Here is a 23,575-nt window from a genome sequence, read left to right on the forward strand (position 1 = left end):
TACAGCATGAACGTTGGGACAAGTGTCTTTCCTAGAACCACACTGTGTGCTCATCTTTGCAGAGTGTGCATTTGTATGAACCCTTCACTGTGTATTGTATGTTGAATAACATCTTTCCGCAAACAAACATGTTATCCAATGTAGTTGTCAACGTAAGCAAAAAGGGAGATGATATCATGTTGGTCGAATACAACATTAAGATTCATTAAGGTCCCAAGCAACATGCTTCTTTGTTGATTACTGGTCAGTTATCGATTGTCGATGTTGTTAACAGTAAAATAATATCAGAGAGCTGTTTTGAAATAATCTCTTCTATTAGTCCATGCAAATCTAGAATGTACCACTTCAAAAACATAAACAGGTTCACTCTTCCACTGAAAACAACTGGTTTGTAGGCACAGTACTAGGGAAGAGGTAATCAAAACAGAACATGGACTGCGGACATAACAGATACATAGATGAAATATGATACTGAAATGGGATTGTACAGAGAAAACAACTCCTCGATGAAAGCAGATAAAATATTTGAATGGAGTCATTGATCAGATTCAACTCATTGTTGAATACAGCGAGGCTATATCAATGTAGGTGGTACACACAGACAGACAAGTGCACGGGTAGAAAACAACTTTAAGTGTAAACCGCATCGTGGGCACACGTATGTAAACACAGCCAGAAAAGGGGAGTTGAAGAGTGAAAACACAGATACACAGCAGTATCTTACTTTGAATGGGGAGAAACGCAGACACAGTACTACACAGAAATTTTGACAAATATTTGGGTTTGCGATGTAAGTCCACCTACAACCTACTTTTACAAAGTTTTTTTGTGAAGTTTATTTTTCCATGAAATTTCATATGAGCCATTCAAATGTTTTATTATTTCAGTACATTAACAGTAAGTGTTGAATACTACTCTCTGCCGTCACAGAGCCCCAAATCAACAGCTTTTATAGTATGTTCATAAATTCCAAATAGCACTAAGTACTGCTCTGTTAACACTTGACTAGTTATTGTTTAATTTCTAATACTGCTTAAGATATTGCATTGAAGTGCATCCATATGTTCACAAAGTGACATTGTGTGCATATGTCTTCTTTTTAATTTGGTAGAGATGTGCCACCTGTGACTGGTTTTATCCCACACACACATGAAAGAAATGAGAAATAGCAAAGTTTAAATCCCATATCTGAAAGAGTGTATGTATACATTTTAAGTTATTCAAGGGGTTAGGCATAGACTAAAAATAAGTTATCAACTGCCCAATATAGGCAGACAACCATGAATATTTTCTCCAGACAGGACAAGACCAGACAGCATGCAAATACAGATGATATCCTCCACACAGCCCCCAATGGGAACGAATTTTGACTCTAGTTGTCGTAATTCTAGGTGCTTCAAGACACATTAATCTAGCATCTCCTGTTAACTCCACAAAATGACACTTTGAACCTCCTGAAATTGTTTTGTTTGGGGGTAGGGGTGGAGTGGGAGAGGGGGGTGTCAGTGGATTCATCCTAAACCTTTTATTATCTCTCCTCAACCCAATCCAAATCTGGTTTCCCTCTCCATTCCTCCTCATTCCCCACTTCCCGTCCCCGCTGGAGCGGATCTCTCCCTCTTACCTGAGCACCATTCTCTTCCTGTGCGGCTACCTTGCCTTCCTCCACTCCGTCCATGTTAGACGCCAAGCTGCTGTCGGGGGATATACCTGGAAGGGGGTAGGCAGACAAGACACATACACAAAGAATGAAATTTCAATGTGAAATACTCGCTTGTGAATGACGGTCACGCCCAAAGAATTACCCCCTCAGAGAGAGAGAGAAAAAAAAGAAGGAAATAGTAACAATGATTTTCTTTTTCTTCAAATCACTGCCACCTTACCCGCGCTCCACAACAACTTATTTGGCTGGTGCTCGTGATGTTGTTTTGGTTTTCAGGTTGATGTAAAAGTGCCTTCTACAAATAGATCAGTGCTACATCTCTCGCCAAAGGAAGGAGTTTCCTATACTCACAGATATCCAACCTTGTTAAAGACAATAGAAGGGGTCTGGGAAAGTTTTCAACTCTTTTACAGAGCTGACTGCTCACTGCTAAGATTACACAAAATTTGCAAAATGTTGATAAATCCATACCAAATTTCTTTGTCTATTATTAATGCTCAAAATTATGGATAGCTTGTTAAAACGGATTATCCTTCAATTTATTTTTTCTTCCCTTTTGTGGCAAAAAAAAAAAGGCAAGATACAGGCTAAATGCATTTCTGTAACCACTGTTTATTAATTAATGTGTAACTGGTGGCTTGTGGAATGAGTAGATTTTTCATGACATATTACACATCACAATGAAAACAAAAAAAAATCTTTGTCAACATTTTGCTCCATGTAGTACAAGCACAGTGAACTTAATTTCTGGTTTCTACACAATGAATACATCAAAGAGCAATTCACATAAAGCTCATTTTGATGCTGAAGCCCACACTCTATCAAACACACCCTGTTTCACGCAGGAAACGTCAAGTTCATTCTTTAATGAAACTTTCCAACCTTAAAATTCTATATATATATGATGAAGAACTGACTAGCTCTCCCTGAAGATGTAGGTTTTAAAAGGTCGGTACAACTTTGTAAGCAAATTCATAAATTTGCAAGAGCACAAATGTGTGCCAACAGCTCTAAATGTTATTATCAAACTGTGCATACAAATTATGTACTTTGTATTACTATCTCAAAAACCTTTTTAAAGTCAGAGGACTGATGCCTTATTTTACTTCTTGGAAGTCTTGATCTGAACAATTTTGACAAGTTTCAATAACATGTATTTCAGACCTTGATGTTAAAGGGATGGTACAGTATTGGTGGAGATGAGAATTGGGCTTTTAACTTTTTGCGAGATACAAAGAAAACACTTATGATATAGTACAGAGCATACCATTTTAAGAGGAATTCAAAGTTTATTTGATGAAAATTGGGTTTGGAATGACTGAATCATCCAAAAACAAAGTAAAACAAAGTGATCGTAATAAAGTGTGGGTCCCACACTTTATTAGAATCGCTCATTTTTGGATATCTCAGCCATTTCAAAACCAATTTTCATCAAATAAACGTTGAATTCCTCATAGAATTACATGCTCTTTCATATTTCATAATAGGTTTCCCATTATCTCACCAAAAAATGTTAGAAACCTGAAATTAGGTCTCAACCAAAACTATACGATCCCTTTAAGTTTAAACAAATATCTTACTTTTTCAGATAGATTGAATCAATTAATTATTCAATCATATTTCATGATACATGTATACTGGAGCAACAAAATTAAACAACATATGGGCATGGCTGGGGCACAAAGGTGGGTTGATGATCAAATTGATTACTACACCCTTGTACAGTGTGTAAATGCCCCCTAGACCACAGGAAATTCTGATCAATGTGAAATTACAAAATTATGTAACACCTGTCCTAAGAATCACTGATAAAGGGTTGTCTGAAACTCCTAAATTTCCAGTTCAGAATAAATCATGAGACCTCAATATTGTGCTAAGCAGCTCAGCCAAAAAATTTGCCAAAAGCCAGCGCCAACTCATACACACTTTTATATTTTTCACCAAAATCTAACCGTACCCTTCAAGAAACTTCACAGATTCCAAACAAGCAAATATGAACTCATATCCTTATTTTCAATCGATTAACTTTTGTATTTTGTGAGCTCCCCATCCTCCATACAACGTGGTTTTGAATAATGCATAATAAGATCTGGGCATTTCCACAGTAAAAGGGTACATTTCAGGGATGTTGCTTTATCTTCTGTTTCCAATAAGCAATTACCCCCCCCCCCCCCCATACAATACAATACAATCTTTTATAACACGTTTTGAGAGGTAACTTTGCCTAAAATTGTGTAATTAGTGTATAAGGTACAGTACGTATTTGTACTGTAACATGGACAGACAGAAATGCAATCAGTTTTGACTGTCCACGTTACGTACAGCTGTACGTTACACACTACGACATGGTAGAAAACACAATGTCCAATAGAATTTTAGAACTGTTATTATCTTTTCTAATCAATATTAGGCCATTCAATTGAAAAACAAAGTTTCAATGAGCATTCATTATTTGACCTCCATATGTTAATGCATCAGATGTCTGTCCAGTGTAATTACTCCCATTTTTTTTTTTCATTTCAGTAGATTGCTTCTATGAAGCAATTTGGGGGCAAAATGATCACTCATAAAGTGTTCTAATTTGGTATTATATGCGGGGGGGGGGGGGGGGGGGGAATGTGCCCTTTTACTGTGGAAATGCCCTTCTGTTTCACATCCTTACATGTAAAATCCTAAAGTGACAATCAGCATACACACATGTGTAAAAGACCATCGCCATAGCTTCTATACTTACCTGTACTCTTAATTAAATCCCTTCACAAATTAGTACAACATGTACAATGTTATGCCCAGACCTCTTAAAATGGACATCACAATATCATTTTGACATAGCTCAGCACACATTTCATTCACATAAGAATCTTGTAAACTGTTGTTTGAAAAATGGACAAATTCACTTTTACATACAAGTATTTTGTGTTGAAAAAGACAGCAACTTTTTTTCTTTAAAATGTTCTTTTACATTACTACATCAAAACTCCATAGCACAATTCTGTAAATTCAAAAATATTCAGGGAGCATCAAAACATATATGATCTATACTCACCCAATACAGTGAAGAAGGATTTTTCTTGAGCATTCAATGACTAATTAATGCAATTCAGTCAACGGATTATTTGCTCAAGTAAATAGGTCTATACAGTACAAGCAAGTTTTAGTGTGTGGGAGTTTGTGTTATACGCCAACACATCACACACACACACACCACACACACACACACATACAATGCATGTACAAACATCTGTACATATGTGCACACAACAAAGACACACAAAGAAAAAGCACTGTAAAGCCAGAACTCCAGAGAAAAGAAAACAGAAATTAAATACACGCCTACCAATCATTGTAGATGATTAGAACCAATGATCCGGCATTTACAACTCAATCAAAATGGCTTACGACGTTGAAATAGTAACAAATGATGAGAACTGACAAAAATATGAGATTTTTTAGTGATGTGCAGCAAATGACCCCCTAACTGCACTGTCAAGATACATGTAGCCGAGCAAGAGATGGACGCAGTGAACGACCACCGGCTCACCTAGCTAGCCCCCAAGAGCGAGTCCCTATACCACATGCAGAACTGCAAATCACAAAAAAGCCAAAGTCTGCCTACCTCATTGGATGCTGACGTGCTGCAATGTAATCAAAGTCTCTGGCTCGTGTCATCACTGCATCACTGTCTTCATCCATCTATCAATCCATCTCTCCCCCTCCCCCTCTTTCTCCATCCACAATCTCCCTCTCCCTTTCCCAGCCCACTCTCTCTTTCACTCATAAATGCCAATTCCCCGACACTCCATCTCCCTCACTGATGATGTCAATATGACAACAGGTTATAGCGGGATGAAGGGGGATCGGGGATGGGAGTGGAGTGCGCCGGAGAGAGATATCACGTGCACGACACGTCGTCTGAGTCAAAACAGTGCCGATCGGCCGTGGTGTCAGTCCACGTGCGGTGGAATACCACTTTCCCGGGTTCATAGGGTGTTGGTGTTTCTAGTTCACGGTCCATGTGACGTGATAAACATCACAATTACAATGCATCCCATCGCCACTTCTAATCTTCCCTGTTTGACTTCAGGGATTCTACTCTGGAATCGTATGCCAGCAGGAAAATTATTTGTGGCTGTGTCTTCTATTTCTTTCTCTCTTTCCCTCATCCTTTTTTTTTTCTTTAAACTGTATACCTACAATTTCAGTGTGTTCTCTTTCTAGAACGTGAAGGTACCACTGAATTTCAAGACCCGCTATCCTGATATTAGATTTCTGACAATTCCAGTGGAAGGCAATGCTAGGCAACGAGAAGTTCAAGTTTTCTCGAACTTGAGAGAGACAAACGAATCCTCCTGTCTCAATGGCGATCACTCACAATTTGTGACATGTAAGATAGGAAAGAAATAACTTCAATAGAATCCATAAAAACACAAAATGTAACAAAAAGTATGGAAAATTATGATCATAAACAAGAATGGTCTCTTGTCATGGTCTCTGCTAAAAAAAGGAATAAAAAGAAAAAAAAACCTGTCTCATTACAGTATACATTCACTCTCTACACGTTGGTCATATCAATCAAAATGATCAAAATAATTCTTTCTCAGATTATGGCTATCATATTAGGCATGTAACAAATTTGTACAGTGTGTAGGGCCTATATTAGAAAGTCACACTTATCAAATACATATCTGTTGAATCTTAAAAGATTTTATTTCAGGAAAGCTCATTCAATCAATCTCATTTTTACACATTTATCTCCTCTTCCTGAGTCGTTTTCATTTGTTTTTGAGCTGTTTACAAGCTAATGATTTCAAGCTGCTCTTCTATATAGCATCATACTCGAGGTAGAATTGGTGCTTGACAAGCACTTGCAAGTCATTATTTTCATGGAGTAAGGGTAACTGATTGACAAATTGCCCTACATCGACGTAAATAAGCACTGAATTGATCAGTGTTTTAGTAGTAGCAATGATAAAAAAAAAAAAATCATGGGCGTACATACTCGAGCAGGATTCGAACCCACGACCTCCTGATCACCGGACAGGCGTCATCTCCACTAGACCACCGAGCTTTCGCCCGACAGCAAGTGTTGGTTCTAATCCTTATAGCATGCAGCGGGTACTGCTTTGTTATTCAAATTTATAAAGTTTTCCGTCGAGATGTTTTCATTGCAACTGATTGACAAATTGCCCTACATCGACGTAAATAAGCACTGAATTGATCAGTGTTTTAGTAGTAGCCATGATAAAAAATCATGGGCGTACATACTCTCTACCCGCTGCATGCTATAAGGATTAGAACCAACACTTGCTGTCGGGCGAAAGCTCGGTGGTCTAGTGGAGATGACGCCTGTCCGGTGATCAGGAGGTCGTGGGTTCGAATCCTGCTCAAGTATGTACGCCCATGATTTTCTTTATCATGGCTACTACTAAAACACTGATCAATTAAGCGCTTATTTACGTCGATGTAGGGCAATTTGTCAATCAGTTGCAATGAAAACATCTCGACGGAAAACTTCATAAATTTGAGTACGGGTAGTGATCAAATCTTCATTTTTCTTCAAGAAAGGACATTTACCTGACACACAGGGGGAAAAAAAAAGAAAAATGTCTCAGTACAGTACTATGTTAACACTGCACTGATGCAGTTATTGGAAGTTTGATCTGTATTTAACAGTCGGTATGTAACAATCTACAGTTCAGCTTGCCTGAATTGAACCTAATAGCATTACAATATTAGCAGCAATGCCACACATCCTGAACATTTTTGCCTGTTTGAAAGCTCCAAACATGAAACTACAAATTGAATTATTTCTATCCATTCTCAACAGGCTTGCTTATGTTGGTCTGTGTGTACAATGTACGTGTGTGAGTGTGTCTATGATGTACAATGTGTGTGTACATTGTATTTTCTGTTTATACAGCAACCTGAAGAAAGAAAAACAAAATCAGAAAAATTCAACTCTACCAGCCTCAAAAAAAAAAAGAGAGAAAATGTCAAATAATCATCAACCAGACTGCATTAGTGCCACAGAGCACTGTAACTCCTGACTATTAATTTTGCAATTACTTCAGATCTGGCCACCATGATACATTGTACTTCCTTCCAAGTATATTAACTGCAATGAGGCATGAGTGGAGAAACCGTTTTTGTTTTTGTTTTTTAATCCAAACAGCCCCATGTTCATACACACCCCATCCCATCCCCTTTTTTTCAATTTGCCACCTACAAGTGCAAGTCCACCTCCAGCCCATGCTGTACCGAAATAAACTGCGGCAGACAAAAGGAGACTGAGATAAGCAAGAAGAAAAATTCCCAGAGTCCTGCACAAGCAGAGCGCGGGGAAACGACTAAATTTAGGATGCTGAGACACCGATTCAGGAAATTATGGAGTTGGCGACTGCCAAGAATCCTTCCCACGAGTTTGACAGAAGAAAGAAGAAATGCTCAATAAAGTTCATTTCCTCCATTCCCACCCCCCCCCCCAAAAAAAAGAATGATCAACCCATAATACCTTCATTTGATGCGGTTCTATTCGACCATTTTATAGTCTTCATCAAAGCATAACGCAACATCGTGATCAACTTGACCTTAACAAATTTACTGAAATCTGAATGGTAGAACTTTCCACAAAACACAATGTTAAACTTTTTTTTAATCACTTTATTACTGCAAGCACATAGACTTTTACAAAGACAGTGGTAATTTGCAGGTTTTGACACAGCACACAACTTTGCCCACTGTTTGGTTTGTGATGGTAAATTTTGCCCTTTATATCCACACAAATCATTTTTTTCCTCTTTTTTTTGTGCTCAAAATTTTCTTACAATGAAAGAAATTCTGAATTTCCATCAAGGTTAAGACATAGAATAAAATCAGGACTGAACACTTTACCACATTAAAGGTGCATGGTCCCCGTGTTTTAGTCAAATGCATACACGGGCGCACGGCGCAAGTTTCCTATAGAGACCTACGCTATCGACTCCTCCTAAGCGCTTACGCTTTGGCCCACTTCCCTGAGTCCGAAGAAGTCCGATTCACTGTAGTCAGTGGTCGGACCACAGTTTGGCTCATCATTCGGCTGAGGGGGATGACAGCTTTAGCAAACTTCTTTTGTGATGTCATAATAACAAGCACATATATGCACGCATCCTGGTATTACTACAGACTGCGCGATGTGCAGAGAAGACAACGAAGGCAACGTTATTTAGCAACAGCTATGCACTTTGCTCTTGATGACAGCTCAACTTCGGTTATCTTCATATCAATGCTAACGGTGATCAGCAGTATCATCAACAGCGCCCTCTACACTACCGGGACTATGCCCCTTTAAAAGCACATTCTCCTTATGTTTCACCTCACTATGGCAAGACTACAATGCATTGTACTGTAGTTAAAGGTTCTCTGAAATACAGTTAATGCATGTTGATTTGTTTTGATTTATGATACCCTCAACATCACTTGTGCGGTGAAACGAATATCTAGAAACATACCATATATTTTTAACTAATTTTTCTTCTATTTTCTTCAGATTACTTGGATATGCCCACAAAAATTCTTCCAAACCAATATTCCTGTTGCGACCTCATCTGTCAATCATTGCTAAAAAAGTACTGATTTCTGTGATATTAATGTGACTAACAAAAGATATGGCGAGGGAACATGCAAGTTATGCTGAGTTGAGGGGAAGGTGCATTCCATTGTCTTTTGTGAAACAGATCAGTACTTTCGCAATGATTGACAGATGAGGTCACAACAGGAGTACTGGTTTGGAAGGATTTTTTGTGGGCATATCCAAGTAATCTGAAGAAAAATAGTTAAAAATATATGGAATGTTTCTAGATATTTGTTTCACCGCAAAAGTGATGTTATGGGTATCATAAATAAACACAAACCAACATGCATAAATTAGTATTTCAGGGTACCTTTTTTTAAGTGCAGAGAGCAGATATGAAGGGACATGAATTGTACACGTAGTGTGCATACAATCTAATGTGCTCGTAACTTTTACAGGGCTCAACCACTGTTATTCCTATCTTCAGTTCCATTCATCTAGCTGCATATGGTGGCACATGACCCTGAACAGCAGTGCAACTGAATGGTGACAAATGCAATGAAATTAAAGTGAAACAAAAACAAAAAACAAAAACGGGAGAGGCATTAAGTGAAATACTGAGAGATAAAGTACCATTTACTGCAAATGAGGTTGATGGAGACCTTATGTACACTTCCTGTGTTTAAATCTACATGTACAAAGTAGTACCAAATATACCCAAATTGCTGATGATGCTAAAGCTATAACACGAGTGGGCAGTAACCATGACTTTGTGTCTGCATGACCTTTCATAGGCAATTTCACTTCATAGAAAGTTCAACCTACATCAAATTGATATTTTGCTTATAACTTTCATTGGCCCACATAAACACAATGTATGTTGAAATGCAGCGAGACATAGACTGTTATATACGTACAATGTATGAAGCTACAATGTATTTGGGGTTCATGTGAAGACTGGGGGAGGTGATCAAATTAGAAAGACAGATATAACAAAGCCATTAAACAGATTAACACTTTGTCGACATTTCTCACAATTGCTGGAGCATTAAATATCAGAAAACTGTGCCAATTCCTTTGTCAGAATAATAATAAAGGAGGGGGGAAATCTGCCAGAGAGTGAGAAGGGGGCAATATGAGGAATGCATCAACCAGCAGGAATGACCTTTAACTTCGCCTTATGACATTTGCGCAAAGACGAACAAGATGTTGATCGTGCCTTGCCACACACAAGAGCTTCTCCACCGCGCTCTTCTTCCTTCGTTTCTGCCTTTTTCGCTGCCCGTCCATTCTGGGGAGATTTTTTTCATCGCACAAAAGGATGAGACTGTAGGCTACAACATTTGAATGAAAATATTATCACACTCGAGAGAGCCTATGAAATTCTAGAGATCACAATCTAGATGGAATATCCAGTAGGGCCTAGGTATTTATTCCAGGCATGTTAACAACCTACAGTGTTCCTTCACCTATAGCAATTCAAAAAAGTTATCCCCCCCCCCTCCTTCAAAAAAAAATAAATAAAATTGAACATAAATCACCAAACCATCACAGCACTCTGCAAACCATATTGTCTACATTGCATTTGCTGTGTATTATATGAACACAAAATAAATTCTGATTTATGTCAACAACAACAAATGTGATTTTAATACAATAGTTTTTAAGGAGGAAAAAGAAGTGATGATGAATGACAAAAAGATATTCAGAGCAGTGGTCATATAACACACAGGTCTGCAAAAATGGTAAATACTGTAATGATGGTTAGAAGGCGAAACTAATTAACTATCAAAGCATTATGAATATTCTTTCATGGACAGTCAGAGTTATGAAAAGTGTATCTGGAAGTTTGGTTGGTTTTTTTCACTTCATTATGTATACATGCAACAAGTGTCTTTAGAAAAGAATTTTTTTTAAAATCAAACAAGATAGGATTATCTCCGGTAAAAACAATTTTTGTTCCAGGAATTGCCACAGGAGATGCAACTATCTCCAAGACAAACATCCATGGAGGGTCACAATATCGCAAGAAGATTAACTCAAAAAGAGGATGAATTAACCCCTTCTGGCTGACTGGACAATCCACTTCATCAAATTCAACAGTCTACGTCAGTGATGACATCACTGCCGTTAAATGGAGCCGTGACGGGAGCAACGGTAGCCAGGGGTCTGTCGGCCACCATCGCCGTCCCGTGACGTCAGGCTAGTTAGGTGGCCCGACCTCCAAGGACTGCTCGGCCAGGGGAGACACAGGCATAAAGTACAATGTACACTGCGCGGATATCAACTGTCACACTGATTAGGCCACAGTAATCTCACATTTGAGCTCTGACCCATGCATTATCTCCTCCATTGAAGGATGAAATCTCAATTATCAGCCCCTCTTGTAGTCTATAAATTACCTTTTACAGCAAAGTACAGATTAGTAAGATACCTGTCAATTACCTCTGGTACTTACGCTGTATGTCAAGGTACAATTATAGTTTTCAGTGGTCCACTTCAATGTCATTAGGGGTATTTCTGTTATATTTACAGTGTGCCTCCTTGTGCAGACTTTAAAAAGAAGGGGAAAAAAAGATATTGCAGGAGTACTGATTGTTGTTTTATACCTATCTACAAGAAAAGAAAATGGGTATCAATTGCATATATCAATTTCAACCTGGTATTTGAAAAAAGGACATTAAAATATCTTAGTCAGCAATGAGTCAAAAACAGAAAATGAGATGATGTACGCCTACACCTTGAAAGTTGACATGTTTCCTTTGAATATGTGTCACCAAAAAAAAAAAAAAAACAACTCTTTGCCTTTACAGTGGTATGACACACAATTTATCTTAAATACTCAAATCGATTTTAGAGGGTGTTTTTCTTTCCCTTCATGATGCCCTACATCTCTATTCCACTCAATTAGACTTCGTCAGCTTTAAAAAAAAAAAAAAAAGTGAATAAAATGTATCAGTGTAAAGGCAATTCTTGCCTTTTTGCTAAACACTAAAAATCTTTGAGAACAAGATTACAATGGTGGAAAAATGTGATGGAAGTTGTAATTGAGAGCTTCTAGAAAAGCGAAAAATATACTTCATATCTGCTGAGACATCTCAAGAAATTTATTTCCTCAAAATGCCACAAACTGATGCAACAGGACAGAAAGACGCAGGTTTCCACATGATAAAGAATAATAGACCGCAAGACACACACTTCATATCATTAAATTTCAAAAAGTCACTAAACTAACAGTGGCAGTATCTTTCATCCAGTTTTTCGTCACCACCCTGTTGTGAAATGCAGCTTTTAAAAGGCCTTGCTTTATAGTTGGAAATATATAATACAGTATTTTATATGCTGTTATTGCTTATTCAGTGTATCATATTACAAACCTCACATGAAATGGAGGCAAATTTAACATTATAGAGAGTTCCACTACACAGTAACAAGTCATCAAAGAATTGGGGGAAAACCAAGATTACGATGCATTCATCTTTTTTTTTATTCAGACAGATTTTTCAGCAGAAATTTAACATGTGGCCTGTAGACCTAAATTTGGCGAAACACAGTGATCTCAATTTTCACAACATGTCAAAAATGTCCATGTCACAGAAAACCTTTTTGTTATAAATAATCATCTTACCTCACAGCAGTTGAAACATGACTCAAACTGCTGTATATTTTGTGTTTGACTTCCCTAACTTGCACAGCATTAATCTTCAGTACTGACAAAGACCAACTTTCTTTAGCCATTTGTGGGCCAGCTATTATTAGTCTCCATCCCCAAATCTTAACGGCTTTCATTCGAAATGATTCAAAACTTCCAAGGGTTACTCTCTGTTGTGAGTTTCCAAAGCAGAGAGGCTACTCAGCATTCCGTCTTGATTGTGAATTTGACATCAAGCTTTATCCCTGCAGTCAAACTGTGTTGTTGAGTCACGTGTGTCAGCATGCGTTGGTGCTGAGTACGTGTTGTACTGAAAAGCACCATTTCCACAACCCCTTTCACACTGACCCTTTCACACTGCGTTTCTGTTTAAATGGCTAGTAACAGACATTCCCATGAGATATGCATATATTCATAGATCAGTATCCTAGAGGGCATTTTTATTACAGCATTCAACTGTATTACTTTAAGTATATCAGCTGTTGATACAGAGGAGATGAACAAGCTTTCTGTACAAAGGTATGATGAATGGACCAAATCTATTTTCTTTTTGAAAATCAAGTTCAAAGTTTTTGTCATATCAAATTTTATCTTGTTTAATTTCCAGTGGACAACCAATTCCAGGAAAATCATTGATACAACAGTAGTGACACATTGACTACATGTCAACTGTGTCATAGTCTATATTATGCGCTTTAACATAGACTTTGGAGATGAAGTGGGTAATTATGTACATTGTTAAAGAGCATGATGACAGCTAATGCAATCTAAGCTTACAGTAAGTATATAATCAATTAAAAAAAAGACAATCCATCCACAAGCATGTGATTACAATAATAATATCAATAACAATAGCGACATTAGTAGTAGTAGTAGTAGTAGTAGTAGTATTGATAACAATGATAATAATGATGATAATAATAATAATAACAATAATAATAATAATAATAATAATAATAATAATAATAATTCTATAAAAAAATTGAAAACAGGAAAATAATGAGAAAAAGAACAAGATGAAGAAGGAAGAAGAAAGAAGAAGAGAAAGAGAATGAGGTGGTAGACAAAGAAGAATAATCTCACTGCATTTCATGGGATGGGGGATAAAAGAGAAGACTATCTAAGTTTAAAGAGGAAATCAAACCCGAAAATAAATAAAACTTAAAAAGGAAAAGAAAAATATTCCCTATAGAACGATACAGAAAAGACAAAAATCGGATCAGTAATAAGGAAGATATGACATTTTGAAATTTCACATTTTTTTGGAAAACATTTCGTGACCAGTCCTTATGAATATTCAAATCAGCAAGTTGACGATGTCATGCTCTCACAATGTCCCATTTATTTCATGCACAGGAATGACAAAAATCTCATATTTCAGCTGTATAAATATAAAATTTGTCTTAAAACCACCCAAAATAAAAATGAGCAAAAGTTAACTCTGATATATCTTGGTAAAGGAACATACTTTTACTTAAAGTATTAGCTAAAAATAACAATTCTTATACATTTTATATACTTTATTACTATAACATACATTGTACATGAAAAATTGTGAGGGTATGACATCATCAACTTGCTTAAATTTGAATATCCATAAGGACTGGTCAAGAAATGTTTTCAAAAAAAAAAATGTGAAATTTCAAAAAATGTCTGAAAATCTTCCTTATTTCTTATCCGATTTTTGTTATTTTTATATCATTCTGTTTGGAATATTTTTCTCTTTCTTTTGAAGTTTATCAGTTTTTCGAGTGGATTTCTTCTTTAAAAAGTTACAGGGCATATTTTGGCATCAAGGAGTAGAGGGGAAAAACAAAGAATACATAACCAGACAATGTGTTTCCTTTTACTTGCCCAGATACATCCCCATCCCCATCCCCCTCCCCTCAACCTCCCCCTGAGCTTCCCTCGCAGGCAGAAAATTCAATGTGACACACAATTTCAAGAGAAAGCCCATTGTAAATGTCACTGCACATGATGCCCTGAAATTTTCTTCGCTGACAAGAATGCTTGAGCATTGTTCGGCAAACTGCAGGTCACAAAACTGCAGTCAAAGCCCTCAGATACTTTCATATTGAGGCTCTGACATCAACTCACTCATGTACATGTATGTAGGATCATCACCTGAACAAACGTCATAAACATTGTATACTTGTAAGCAAGTTACCTATGTTGATGCGAGAATTTAAGGGTTAGGCTCTTCTTTTAAAGAACTAAAAACTGCAAAACAAGGAATGTTTGTGTGCATTCTAATTTTGTGAATTTCAGGAGAGCCAAGATTCACAGAATTAAAATGAGCGCGAAAGTTCTTGTCTACACTAAATGCACAGAATGCCGGTGGTTTCATGCCGCGGAAAAGGCCATCAGCTCCAATTCGCAAAAATTTCATGCCACAAATATATCATGTTTTACAGTATCACAAATTGAAGGTCATAACTCAAAAGAGCAAAGATTAAATTCTACCTAAACGTCACTATGTCCAACTCAGGATCGATATTTTGTACAACTACTGTATATTATCTCCAATTAGGTTGGCGTTTCCCTGCAAAATTTTTCCTCTCATTGTCTGTCTTTCAAGCCACTTCACAGATCAGTCTATTGTGTTGTTTGAAAAACAAACAAACAAAACAAATGTTCATGATTATAACACCTTTAATGGCTATCTTTTATAGAGTGATTACAAAATGTGCTTTCCATTCCAAATGAACTGACCAGTACTAAAATTGAAGACATTAAAACATAAAAATAAAAGACTTTGTGAGATAGCATCATTTGAAGTCAGAATGTCTTTTCCTTTATCTTTTTCCACATTGGTCTTAATAGTATGATCAATTTAAGTAATATCGACCAAAAATGCATGATCACATCCACGTAGCATCCCTAGTTGGCATTATTAATTACTTTCATCATTTTCTCAGACATGATGCCATTAAATTAACTCCCTCCCCAAGGCTCTGATGCTCTCCATGAATGAGGCAGCGGCCCTCGGCTGGCTCTCCAGCAAATCGACGTAGCAGTGACGTCACCATCGGACGCCAGCTGCCGAATAACCTACAATGGCTAGTCTACATTGCGCAGCCTCTAAAGTACATTGATGCATTGTAGGTCAGGCTATCCGGAAGCCCGATGTACAGTGCTATGAAAAGGAAGCTTGCAATTTATCTCATCCCATGATAAAACAAAAGATTATTAAAGTACTTTATGCTCAGACTATCAGCATTAAAAGTCTGTCCAACACAAAATGTTGAATTTGGTTTCAATGCATGAATGATGCAGTAAAGCAGAAAGCATACTCTGTACACTTAGCTTCATGTCTGATTCTAAGACTAGTCTGAGGCTATACTGGAATAGTTGACACCAATTTACTCTTCTCGTGACGTCAGAATACTACATTGTAGCTACACCAGCGGGACGATGAAGGGGAAAGGGTAGCAATGACAGCAAAAACTTTTTAATCCAATTAGAAAAGCTTGGGGGCTATATCGATGATGTGGAAAATAAATGACAGCAATTTTTTTTTAATTGCTCGTCACCAAGTGACTGCGGAGCTCTGATTTTCCGTTTCTCAGAATGCAGTGAATATTTTATATGTACTTTGCATTACTAACGCCATATCAAAACTTCAGGTGGGTGGAACATGCTGGGTTCTTACCCAGCTTTACAGTATTAACTATTTTATGCAAAGCCAAATTCTTCACGATATTCAAACAGATTTCATGCGATAGATTAAAACACATGGTTACCCTTCTTATGCCTGATTTCCCCATAAAATAGAATGTGCATTTTAAGAAATAAAATTGATAAGTCGCTATCTATCTCACAATAATCCCAAGTTTCAACACTCATTTTTGAAGATGAAACAAAAAGACACATAAATGTCAGTGACCTCTTCACCGTTTTTTGTCTATTTTTCAAATACAAACAGATCTTTTGGTAGAAATAACAAAGGATGGCAAACCATTTCCTGGCTGTGACATTAAAAGGGTTAAGGGAACAACACTGCTGTGATCAGACTGAGAGACAACACCCCTGAGCAGTAAAAGAACGGAATTGCTTGGAAAGACGCCAGTGCCTAAATTACAAAGTAAGTAGCTGTGGAGTTTGACTTCACTCTGACTTCGTGAACACATAAAAAGAGAGAGAGAGAGAGAGAGAGGGAAAAAAATCCCACTTTTTCCGACCAGTCAGCATGGAGCTCTGGAAATGACTCCCTCGCTGGCGTAATTGGGACCCTGGGCGGGCTCAGCCCGTCTGTTCTAAAAGCGGTGACATCACTCAGTGCTCCTGTCACCACACAGGCCCTGAATGGTCCTAGGTATAGCTTGGGATACTGTTCACAGGAGGATAGAGGCAGGGAGCCCCGGGAGAGGGAGGGGAGAGAACTCTCTTCTCCATTTTCATGCTTCACATTTTGCCAACATATGTGCTTGGCCTGGAAATACATAACGTGTATCTGTCCATCTCTCTATAAGAATTCTCGGTACCTGTAGGTTTTCTTCAGATAATTCCAAGATTTGACATTTGACAAGTGATGCAGACATTACTGCACACTGCTCTTCTCAAAGAATCTCCAGTAGTTAACAAATCATCTGTTAGTCCAGGCAAGATGAAGAACTGCACTGAAGTTTGTTTCATGGGGATATACAATACAGAAAATAATTGCTGCATGCTGGAGCAGAAGGGTTTCAAATAAAACACTAAGATTCACATAAAAGAGGAGAAGGGCATATTACATTAACATGGAAGACTGGTTTAACGCGTAAGGTGTGCTCCTCTTTGATTACTCATCTTAAAACAAACCTTTTAAATGTTGAACATTGAGTACTATTTCTGAGCTAGGGAGGCCTGCTGTTCGCTAAGGTGCACTGCAACTTCATGGCCCATACTGTCTGAACACACACCACATACCACTGGTTGCGCAGACCAGCGTGAGTAAGTTCGACTTCCATGCCAGTGTTTTCCTGTGCGCCTCTTCCCTTCCTTGTAATGAATGGTTTCCTTTGAGCCACGGTTATTTCTAGAAACCGGGGATTACTCATTCGTCTCCTAAAACTCTCCCCCTGTATCAATTTCAAACTCACTAGACTGCTACTGTATATCACATTTATTGTGGCTAGTTTAATCTTTTAGTTGTGCAAGTGTATGATATGCACCACAACAGGTTTTCCATTTCGATCTTTGCAAAATCAATGGAGCTACAGAAATATTGAAGTCGATTCTGATGGTGAATTGAGTTAACTCTAGAGTGATTGGTCTTCTCAATGAAAATTTTTCTCAATTGTTCTTTTTCTAATTTTGACCCTCAAATCAATATAACAGATGTTCACCATATTTAGACACCAGTATCATACAATTTATGATAATTCATAGTGGATAGAGAAGGAATTGCACACAATGTTCATACAAGTAAAGTACATGTGTATGGTTAAAAGTATTAATACTTTTGAGAGCAGCACTTCAGTGGAACATTTATAACACAAAGCAAAACTGAAAACCAATAGAAACTCTTTTCTAAACTGCTATCATTCTATTCTGATATCACTAATGGTTGCCTCATCAAGCAATCAGTGATATCAATTAGCAAAGTTATGGGTCTATTGGAAAACAATCCCAATAAATAAACAAAAATTCACTGATGTATATTCAACATCGCGATCAAGTCCAAATTCCATTCTCCCTTTTCATAATAGTCACAGTCAATGAAATACTTCCCACAATGACCATATTTTTAAGTCCATACACACAATTTTCAGATAGACCCCATGTGCTCTCAGTGACAACTGCATACTTGGCTACGAAGTATTAGTACAGTTTAGTGCATTTAGTCTTAGAAATGTCTTAATATATAGAGGTTGTTTGTCACACTGCAGCGGCTAGCATTTGAAAAAAAAAGTCTGAAAAATAAAATTACAAAAGAAAATTAAACATCATCTAATCTCTTCATTTTTGTCTTTTTCCTCCCTTTAAAGATGGGCCATCCCTTTTGCGTGCAATTTTTTGAAAAATTGGTGAGAACACTTAGGTATTGACGAAAACACTATTTGGAAACCTCCTGTAAATTTTGAACTCATGAGGGTCTCTATTTTTTTTAGTCAAATTGACCATTAAGATTTGAATAATTTTTTCGCACAACGAAAAAAACTACTAGGCTAGTTTTACAGACCTGTGTGATGCACTTTTGTAGTTCATGTAAGTGTCCTGTTGTTATTTGCCAGCGATAACGTCAGAGAAGCTACTGAATTCCTCTTTTCTGACAGCTTTAACAGGCATATCTTTTGTAGTTGTAGGATGGTATGAGTTGCCGTGGTGACAGGTTTTGCATTTATTTTATTATATTTTCCTATCTTTTCTTTTTCTTTTTCTTTTTTCATGTAGTACCTATTGAGTTATGTAAATGTCATTTGTTGTGATTGTTACTTTGCATGTATGTGTTTACAGGGGCCCCTGGAAAACAGTACTTGATTACTGATGGGGCCACCCTGTATAAATAAAACGAAATAATAATAATAAATAATAATCTTTTGTTCTAAGTATAAGTATCATATTACAACCACAGGAGGATTAATGTATACAGCTGTGCTTAGTACTCAGAATACGTTACGGTGAGCGTTTGGTGCATTATTTGAATTTTAACGGCTAACAACTTTCAAGTATCACAGAAATGTTATAGCTTGACAATAGTCTTGTCATTCTGGTGGAATATATCATGTTCTGTGCTACGTATTTGGGAAGGAATGCAAAAGGGATGGCCAAACTTTAATTCTTCTGCCTTGTTCCACTTTGCCTCAACTTAATGGTTAGTAAATGGGTGTACAAATTGTGCAGATATGTTTGGCCAATCACATCTCTGTAAAAATCACCAATGCATAGTAGAGCTATTTTCTCCTGTCTGTTCAAGTGTGTCTTTTGATATCATCCCTGCTCAAGTCTGTATGCTTGCTATTCGTGAGATGAATTTGTAACTGGATTTTTGTGACAACAAAATTGAAAAAAAATAATACATTATTCTTTTAACCTGGAACATACTGTAAGGTAAATGCTCCAACACACACACACACACACACACACACACACACACACACACACACACACACACACACACAACAGTAATCTAAAAGACTGGGTCTATATTTTTAATGTCTTTCATCTGCTATAATGGGGAATTAATCGGTACATACGTTGTATATGCTGGAAAAATCAAAATAAGTGGAATTTTATCATTTTCTCTGTATCATTTCCCTAATGTGCAATCACAGATACACTTGTAATCTTCTGTTCTTGTCCAGATGGTTCATGGATTTAACCGAAACTTTACCAATTCAGAACTTTTGAATGGATTGTTGTCCGAGTTTCCGTAAACTTCGCTGATGTGTTCTACTATAAGTAATGCTGCATTCATTCAATCATGTATACCGGTACCGGTAGAGTACTTTATAAAAATTGGGTTTAATCCCCTAATATAGGCCTAACAGAAAAAGTGAGATATTATAATTGTATGCGTGTATATCAGGAGGTAAAGACAGCAATATTTTGACACAGACCTGGGCCCTATTGCATAACAGATGCAATCAAACATAAGCCAGAAAATCAAACGTTTATAAAGTCAGGTATCAGCCAATCTGACTGTATATGTTTGATCTAAACTTTTATGCAACAGAGCCCTGGAGCTGTACAGACACTTCTGGGACAGCATTCATAATAGATGACACTGTTTTTGAACCTCTTTTTGACATTCTATCCTGATATTAAAGTTATTTTGTATAAAAACAAAAATCAGAGTTATAAATCAGTAAAAATTTGAGAGAAAAATCTGACACATAAAAAGGTATGAATTCTTGTAAAAGTTAATAGAGTAAGACAAATTGGCAACTCTCTACAATCTACAAAATGTACAGTAGGTGCTGAGCAGCTCTCCATTAGCTTTGTGCACAAAATTTCACCAATTTTATGGTTTTCGCTAAATGCAAAAGCACAGACAGAACCCATCAGCTGAAGGGGATATGCAAACACATAAAGTATAATCTTATTGTAAACCAAGAACAGGCCTGATAAAATTTTCTCTTGAAAAAAAAAAAAAAAATGGTGAATTTGTGTAGGCCTACAAACCCAGTGGAGAGCATATACGACACAGAGTTGTCAATATGGCTTGCTCTTTATGTAAAAACTTGTAAAGTTAATAACTTTTTTATGCATTGCTGATTTTCCCCAAATTGTAACCCATCAACAGTACCAGGTATTTGATCTTAATTTTCTGTTTTCATACAAAGCAACATATCAACGTGGATATTTCCCTATAATTCCTGGCATTCCTTTTAATTCATGATATTCCCTTTAATTCATGGTATGAAATTACCCACTGTGATATGTGTTTGGACTGTTTTGACAAAATTCATAGGTCACAAGCAAAGATTGCCAAAGGGAGGAGGCTTCTTTATAGTGAACTGTTGCCGCTTTAATAGCCAAATACAATGTAAGACAAGGTCCCTAGTCCAAATCCCCTGGCCATAGGAAATGGTATTGGTTGTGCCGGAAGGGAAGGGATTTTAATACCAGCATCACAATGCTAGTCCTTCATATATTATGCAAGTTATGAGAGGACTTAAAGCTGCTGGTCTGCTTGCTAGCTAACAAGCATTCATTGCCACATAGTTACCACCAATAAATGTACAGAATTATACAATTTTGGAAATGCTCTTGTACAAATATTTTAACCAAAGACATGGCTGCACACTAACCCATTTCGTCTACTGGTCCAACCTGTCCATCAGTCCAGTGTTGATACACATTCTTTCCATTTTTTACCGTTGAATTCCTGAAAAAGTTATTGGTACGACAGTGATTTTTACTAGCCTGGGACCATCGGACCAAGTGCCCGCATGCAGCCAGCCCTGTGCCCTTGCCAAAAAGTTCCTCCTTTCAGTATACAGAAATGTCTTTAATTTTTTTTTTTAGGTTATTTACAGACTTTATTTAAACTTTTTTCTATGCCGTCTTTTGTCTATGATGCACAATTGATCGACAGCCACTTTGAGCCAGCACCACGTCTTTGCTCTGATGACCTGTGTAGGCGGTATACCCCCCCCCCCCCCAAGTCCTGTAGGACCTTCACTGTGTCAACGTGTGTACGTTCCTCATTGAATGCACTCAATGAATGTAATGACAAATGTTACTACACACACAATGCTATGTAGGGCTTACTTTTGTTTCTCTACATACACTCGTAGGTGTTGTTGTGTACGTCATGTACAACAACTACCGCTTGAAAGCATAATAACTAATTTTACGAGCTAAACATCACTGAACACAGGCAGTGAAGTTGTGATAGCTGCAATTATAACGGGTTTGAGGATGGGGTAAGCCCAGGGGTCACTATCCACGACCCAGGGCAGGGCAGAGGTTGCAGGAACAACAGGAAGCGCCGCACTGGCCTCACAGCAGCATCGCCTCAAAGCCACACACTAAATGAACGCGTATGCGTCGTCTACTACCGTCCCCTCTCGTTACACGCTAAATGAACACCTCAGAAATGACGAAGCCATTGTCCTTCCAACATGTACGCACAACGACAACTACTACACCATGCACAACACGGTTGAGAACATTCACACATAACATATCAACCATAAATGCAACACCAAATATCATTCAATCGTCCGTAATATCACATTATCGAGCAGCCCAACAAGGGGTACGATATGCACCCTTCGACATGTCGCGAATGTCATGCTTTTGTGTTTTGGTTTTTGGCAAGTACTTACCGGTTACGTATTTCTCGTCACAGCGTAGAAGCGATGGGAATGGACACCTTATTGTCTACGTAGCACCACGTCAAACTACACGTTCGGCGTCACAGCAAGCAAACAACAACGAGCCTGTTCACTGCTTTTAACCCCTTTGTGATTCATCCGCATAGCGGGCTACAACGTTAAATTCCTGGTAGAAACTATTATGACGTCATGAAGCCTCAATTTCATTGGTTCTATAAGAGGAAGCAATTGTCTGGAACTACTTGAATTGTTCTAAATCTACTCAAGTTTGCTATGTGAATTGTGATATTTACAGGGCAACCGCATTCATTGATTCAACATATTTCTTAAACTAAAACCATTTTATCTCGGGATTTGGAGATTGAAGGAAGTGTGCGCTTACATATTATTGACGGACTCTATCGTCTCTTGCCGCAGAATATGAGGCACAACTCTGCGTGCTTTTCCCCAATACGCCCCAGCTTATGCGCACTTTTCAAAGCTCTACGAAAAAAAATAAAAATAAAAATGCAGGTGAGAAAATATGCGGTTGAAGAAACATGCAAGGATCTATACTTCACGAGTACAATTTGTATTTATCAGTTAGCTGATTACTCTCAAAATATTTGACTCAAAAATATTTGTTATTTGATTCCTCGGATGTGATTTTGTTTTCCAGTGGCATCTTAATAAAACACAAAAATAGACAAAAAATAAAAATTCCCCCCTAAAAATAACAATAAAAAAAAAGATGGCACTATGTTTTGAATCGGCCTCAGTGGAGGGGTTAGCATCTGAATGCGCCGTGACAATATGTGGACATGGTGACTCTAGTGAACTGAGTAAAATCGAAGATACAACTGTATAGCATCGACCAAAAATATTTGTTTAGGCCTATGCCATCAGCACAAAACGGATATCCGGTTGTCCGTACGCCCGCCTGTGTACGTCCCAAATATGTG

At 37.6% G+C, this 23,575-nt stretch overlaps 1 protein-coding gene across 2 annotated transcripts in view; it reads right to left on the bottom strand.

Moving 5' to 3' along the window:
* The window catches only part of LOC139720217 (cAMP-responsive element modulator-like), a 59,751-nt gene extending 37,049 nt beyond the window's left edge, over nucleotides 1-22,702 (bottom strand). The window contains exons 1-2 of one of the 2 annotated variants that reach the window (XM_071631579.1): nucleotides 22,626-22,702; nucleotides 1,625-1,710 (exon numbers count right to left, since the gene is read on the bottom strand). In XM_071631579.1, the coding sequence (XP_071487680.1) occupies nucleotides 1,625-1,678 (54 nt within the window). In that variant the 5' untranslated portion in view covers nucleotides 1,679-1,710; nucleotides 22,626-22,702. The remainder of the gene's footprint in view (nucleotides 1-1,624; nucleotides 1,711-22,625) is intronic. The other variant, XM_071631578.1, reaches the window with a different exon arrangement.
* Between the last annotated feature and the right edge of the window lie 873 nt (nucleotides 22,703-23,575).

This window comes from Diadema antillarum, unplaced genomic scaffold (genome assembly GCF_040938485.1).
Source record: "Diadema antillarum isolate AM-2024a unplaced genomic scaffold, OU_Dant_1.0 scf00000123, whole genome shotgun sequence".
Lineage (NCBI taxonomy): Eukaryota > Metazoa > Echinodermata > Echinoidea > Diadematoida > Diadematidae > Diadema > Diadema antillarum.